General features: G+C 39.7%; 1 protein-coding gene across 3 annotated transcripts in view; it reads right to left on the bottom strand.

Annotated features, from left to right (window-relative positions):
• Positions 1–6,185, bottom strand: part of LOC140659862 (serotransferrin-2-like) — a 36,347-nt gene that overhangs the window by 17,100 nt on the left and 13,062 nt on the right. For 2 of the 3 annotated variants that reach the window (XM_072880034.1, XM_072880032.1), the window contains exons 14-18: positions 5,790–5,946; positions 4,987–5,069; positions 3,537–3,721; positions 2,958–3,144; positions 81–2,169 (exon numbers count right to left, since the gene is read on the bottom strand). In XM_072880034.1, coding sequence (XP_072736135.1) covers positions 2,120–2,169; positions 2,958–3,144; positions 3,537–3,721; positions 4,987–5,069; positions 5,790–5,946 — 662 coding nt within the window. In that variant the 3' untranslated portion in view covers positions 81–2,119. Of the gene's footprint in view, positions 1–80; positions 2,170–2,957; positions 3,145–3,536; positions 3,722–4,986; positions 5,070–5,789; positions 5,947–6,185 lie in introns of those variants that run through there. The other variant, XR_012045251.1, reaches the window with a different exon arrangement.

The following is a 6,185-nucleotide window of genomic DNA, read 5'->3' as shown; positions in this document are numbered from 1 at the left end:
AACTGGATGGGCTGTTGGTGAGGCATGGAGCAGCAATTCTAGTGTTCATTCATCCGTAGCCATACTTTAACAGGAACAGAAACAGACGTGGGGGATTTTAAGCATGATCCTAGCTACTACTCATAACATTGAGACAGCATCCATCTCTTAAGGTAGTAGAGTAGCAAGAGCCAGACAGCACAGACAGTTCCTGCTAGGTTCAGAACTGAGAGATTCAAAGCTGAAGTGGGCGAGTGGTTCATGTACTACAGTCTGTGCAAGGCATCAGACATGCTTTTAAACCAAAACTGAAGCATAGGAACATCAAAAAGGCCTATTAAGCATCTGTAATGTCTATGCCAGAAAACAACTTCCCCCCCCACCCCCATCTTGTGTATAACCCAGATGTTCAATTTATTGCTATTCAGCTGCATCCTGCTTTTGGCAAAACTAAGCTGGCAGATGCATTTCTTCACTCTGTTCTCATAACGCCCTTCTCTGATTGAAGTGCAGTGTTACGTGGGTCCCGCAGATGGCATGTAAGCTCCAGTAAAGAAAGCGAGGGAGCACCTCAGAGACCTAAACAAACATCCTGCTCTGCCCCCGCTTCTTCAGGGCTACAGCTTGCCGGTTGCAACACAGTATATGAGGATTTTGCTCTGTTACCATACTGGGACTTGCTTCATTCACTGTTTACCTCTCCCCTTTTTCTCTGAAAGGTAGATGAGTTTGGACTTGCATCCTCTCTCTGTTGTTTGATTAGTCAATGTCAAACAATGGGACAAATGAGAAAAGAGAACAGTCTCGGCTAAGATGCGCTGAATCTAAAACCCTTGCTGCTGGTTAGAGTGCAAATTTTTTCTTTCTCAGGAAGTGAAAAGGGGGAGGAGAGGGGCAACTGAGTCAAAGAATAGGAAAGACAAGCTAGGCATGGAACAAACCGTTTAAAACCAGGTATTCTTAGCAGTGGTTTTGGTGGAGGGGTTTTTTAATGTTTTTTTCCTTTATATGGCAGATACATTGACTTTATCTCTATTGCAGCTGGTCTGTTTTCACTATTTACATCTCATTTATTGCTAGCTGAGGTTAATACAACTGCAATATATGTAGCAAGGACTGGAAAGTTTTGGGTGAAGGATTTTTAAATTTTTTTTTTATATTAAAAATCTTAACCTTGCCTGGTTCAGGGTGCATGGGAGCAGAAGGTGATAACACTCTTGCAAACTGAAATGAGCCTTGCCCGTGAAGAGCCATCCTCTCTAAATCTTTAGCCACTAACAGGCAAAATGAATACATGATACATTCTGTTCAAAAGGCTTCATATCAAGTTTAGGCAGTTTCTGCTTGTAAAAACCAATGCTGTTTAATTGATAAATCATATTTTGACACTTCATAGAATCACAGATTCAAAGTGTCAAAGTACTATGAAGTAATGGTTGGAGTTTTTGACGAGGATGAATATTCATTGCTTCCCTTCACCTTAAGGCTGCAAGCATCCAGTTCTGCTGGCTATTAGATGCCTTAATACATTAATTTGAGAGAGAAAAATGTTTTGATTTACTAGTATAAATCCTTGGTTAGAAAAGCAAATACATTCTTCCCAGTTAAAAGCAAAAAAGACTACCTGCTCTGATAGCAATTACATATACAACCTATAGCATATATGTGTATTCAGCAAGGACTATCTAGCTGCAACCAAAATCACGGATATAGGAGGACAATGCTGCAACTATCAAAATGTCAGTTGATTTGGTTTTTTTGCATGGAAACAGTTTATAAGACAAGCAAGGCAAACTGCTACTGACTAACCTGTGCCAGTCATGACAGTCGGTATTTTAGTCCATGATATTGGCCCTGCTATTTCCACAAAAATGCTGATTTCTCCATAGTAGTGGTACAGAATTGCTGATCCACATGATGCCATGCTCCAAAACAAGAAAGGGGTGACATATGAATAGTATTACATTATCATAAACAAAATCTGCTTTAAAAAAAAAAAACAGACAAGAGAGTATTCAGCATACATTTATAGAGATGACTGTTTCCTTGCTGATTGCTTTGGATAGGTTGGACTTGCATATTTCCTTGTTTTCAACATTGATGGTGGTGTATGTGCCTTGCAAAGCCTCAGTATTAGCTGTCAGTTTGATGAGGATGCACAGATATCCTGTTTGCAGAAGTCTAAGATGCCTACAAACCAATAAAGTATAGACTTAAAGATGCTATCAGCTTTAAAAATAACAAATTCTTCAGATACTATTCACCAAAGCAGCAGAATAGAGGTAAAATTTCCCTTTTGAATTAAAGTTCTTTAACAACTTAGACTCACAGAAGTCTAACTTACTGTGTAATCTTAATTTACTTCAATACAGATTTTCAGATCCCAAAACAGCTTGACCCTGGCTCATAGACAGTTTCAGTTTTAGTGATAGCTAAATGCATACTTCATACAGCTTTCAGTGGAAAATAATGAAAAAGACAATACCCTTAAGTTTATAAAAGTTTTGATCTTGAGTTCTCTAGTGCACTCTTTTTAAAAAGGAAATTATTTAACTTATTTTGAGGTTAATTCAAGAATAAAATAAATAAAATAATAAAAGATTAAATTTCTTATCTTTTTCCTAAGTTTGGCATATCCAAATGAACATTATATTCCCTTTTCCCAGAACTGATCTTTGGAATTGAAGGGGAAAATTTCAGAGTGGGAGTAAAACAGTTCTATTTCAATAACCTCATATTTGCTCTAAAATGTATCAGTTATTCTGTTCCTGCAGAGCTCCAGTTTCAGTGCTTTGGGATAGGAGTTGTAAGAGGGTCTAAAGGAGCTCCAAACACAGTACTCGTTGGAAAATTGTTACTAACAGGATTATGTAGAACATACTTCTCCATTCAGTCTAAACAAAAGGGCAATAGCTATGCACAGAAGGCTTCCTGCTTTGCATTTGTTCTCTAACTCAAAATTCAGAATGTGACTTTACCTGCAGGTGTACAATTAAACACTGATTCTGCCAGTTGAAAGAAAGACCCTCCAAGAATTTCCTGATGGCTCATGTGACTTGCATGAAAGAGGTACTGAGTAGTATCTTTGAAAAGCAGATCACTTTCACCGTACTTCCACGACTGAAAGAGATGGAATTCAGAATCCAGTTTGCTTCCCAGAGATTCCTAAACAGAAAAGAAATAAGTTCCACAGCTTGGATCATAAAGAGCAAGGTTAAGCTGGTGACCCTCAGTTTTATAGCAAGATCTAGCAGAAAAAAGGTTCCACTTTCACCTAGCACACTGTCCTTATTCATACAAAAAGATGCAGTTTTGCAGTGGCTTATTTCTCAGCAAAAGTATGACCACTGCAGAATGGCAACTGGTGCCAAAATGCCCCTTTAGAGAATCCAAGTAATTATTTTCTCAATCTCCTATGCACATTCTTCATTCTTTCATAGTGGACCTGAAGGCATTTTATGTATTTAGTATATAAAGCTTTTGATCTTGAAAGAGTTTTCAGTGGTCGTACATAACAAGTGATAACATGCTAACTTTTTCCCTGTTATCTGCCTTACCTGGGATTTCATTAGAAAGTCATAGATTTTAGTGACAGTGACTGGTCGAGTCATGACTGTGCTGGGGGGAATGGGGCCAAGGTTACAGCCTGCCCATTCTGTGACTGCAGCACGCGTTCCATCCGGACACAAGAGTTCAAAGTCAACAGGGGTATAACCTTTTGCCCACCCAGAGCTGTCCAGATCTGAAAAGAAGATGAAGTGAAAGCAAATGCCTTTTAAAAAATGACAGCAGAAGACAAGGTGAATCTCATGCAAAATGTTAACAATAGAGAGGAAGAAGTTTAGTCAATATGTTCCAAACAAACGCAGCATGCTACGTCATCATTTATTAGGAACAGGGTAGTGTTTTCACTGAGGAAACAGGTCAGAGAACTGAAGCTGCACCTATTAACTAAAAACTAGAGTAACATCAAGGCATACGAACAGCTTATCATGCCTCCTCTTCATTTGTAATCAGATCACTTTCTGAAAACAAAGCAATTCAGCCTGCATATCCTTTGCTTCCCCAAACAAACTGCTCATGGCTGCATGAATTCCTGTGGGTTTCCAGGCCCTTTTACCTCCACTTGATTTTAGAGATTCCCCTCTTAGAAAAGTCTCTTCTGTTACTGAAATTGCCTAAGTTAGAATTTCAGTCTGCTTTACCAGGCTGAAAAAAATGGGGGTTCCCTTTCTCTTCACCTCTATGAAAAGGCAGCATATTTTGGCCGTTAGAGCAGTAGGCATAATTTAAGAAATTGAGAGGATTTAAGCTACTGTAACCAAAACCATTTTCATCAACAAAATCCAATTGCTAGACTGTTGCAAAGATCAGTATTTCCCAGAGGAATTTAAACATTTCACAGTATAGTAACAATGTTGTTTTAGAAACTGTGAAAGGCAAAATAATTTGCAGTATTTTTACCTATTAAGCTATTTGGACTGCTTATTCCATAAGTGCCTGTGAAACAACATGAGGAAGTTGCCATGTCATGATGAAGCCATAGAACATCTCCCAGCACAAACAGCCCACAGCATTGCCCTCACTTGCCATTTTCATTCTTGAAACTCTGATTAAAAACAACAGGTACATGCACTATGCCTGCCTATGGGAGAAAGTCTGGTGGGAAAGGTCACTTGCTTTTTAAAGCTTTGAGCTTTCCAAAAATTAGTGCAGTCTCCAAGGATGCCCCAAGGATGCTCCAAGGATCCCCCCCAACACACACCTTGATCTTTGCACTCAGTGGTTCTTCCTCTTTCCTCTCTAAAACTGAACAGTATCTGAACTTTGAGCTTTACTGGAACACCTACATGCAGGAAGGTTCTTGCAATTTTCCAGTCACAAACACAACTTCATGGACCTAGATTAAACCTGTAAAAGCTGATCCTCACGAGTGATAGTCACTGTGTGGGAAGTAACTGATGGTAATGAACATTCTCAAAGAAAAAGAGAATATCTGCATCTCACTCTCTATGTTCTTGAGCAGGTTAGAGTGTTCCAGGAAAGCTACATCTCCAAAGCTTCTTCCACTGGGATTGCCAACTAGGCACCTAGTGCAGGAAAAAAAACGGATAAGTTATCAGAAACAGCCACTACACAACAACTGACATTTGGACAGTCATCTGAAGCTAAAACAGGAGTAGCTGGAAGTATCCCCCTCATCTGTATTTACTTGGTGGTTATATGGAACAAGTTAGTGATGTCAGTATAGACCTTGGCAGACAGTGTTCATGTATTTGATAAGACAATCCCTTTTGTCCCTTAAAGCAGCTCCTAAGTCAAAGTTGTGGCACAATGTCCATGCAGCCTCACCTGTGCCTAGCCAGGAAAGAGAACGTAATTCAACCAAATGCCTTATATATATTCTATAAGAGTGCTTTCACCTTTAATAGTCTTCTCTGCCTCTGCTTCAACTATGTTTTTTTAATATCTCCAGTCTATTTAATTACCTCTTATACCTTACACTGCTTCTTACCACATCACCTCTGCTCACTGACCTTCTAACTATCTTTCATCCCTTCTCTTTAATGAATCAGTACCAATGCTCTAAGCTTTACATGTTTGGAAGCATTGTCTTGCTCTGGAAATGGTTTCATGACTGTTTTAAATCACCAGTCAGCTGAACATCCCTTAGCAACTGCAACCAAAACAAAATACGTGCTAGCATACAGCCAGCTGCTTAACAAAAAAACTCTAAAGAAAATCATCAGCAAAATAATAAGCCAATTCTGGCTATTGCTCTGCATTTCTGACTCTGACAAAAGGCTTACCTGAGTGCTCCCATATTGCCATAGTAACGTTCGTTGTGACTTGCAGCACATCTGCTAGACACTCGAGCCCCTTCCACCTCACTGTCTCCAATGCACACCTTGCACAGGTTTCCATCTGCTCCTGGCATGCAGCCCTTCCAAAAGTAATTCTGATAAACTGAGTAGAGAAAACTGAGGTGAGATTAGGGCAAGGTATTCCAAAGCGTCTTCTTCACGCATGGGAAAAGACAGGAATGGAATTCCACCCTAATAGCTACCAAGAAGAGGGCTAAACAGTGTGAAGAATCCAACATAGTCAGATAGGAGGAAGAGCTGCTTCAAGGAAGAGCTGAGACTGCAGTCATCACTTGCTGGTCAAATCCTCATGGCCCCATCTCCGTTTTACTCCCAAATCTG

The sequence above is a fragment of the Ciconia boyciana genome, chromosome 15, assembly GCF_034638445.1.
Source record: "Ciconia boyciana chromosome 15, ASM3463844v1, whole genome shotgun sequence".
NCBI classification, from domain to species: domain Eukaryota; kingdom Metazoa; phylum Chordata; class Aves; order Ciconiiformes; family Ciconiidae; genus Ciconia; species Ciconia boyciana.
Note: the sequence above shows the minus strand (reverse complement) of the source record. Positions and strands in the feature narration are given on the sequence as shown.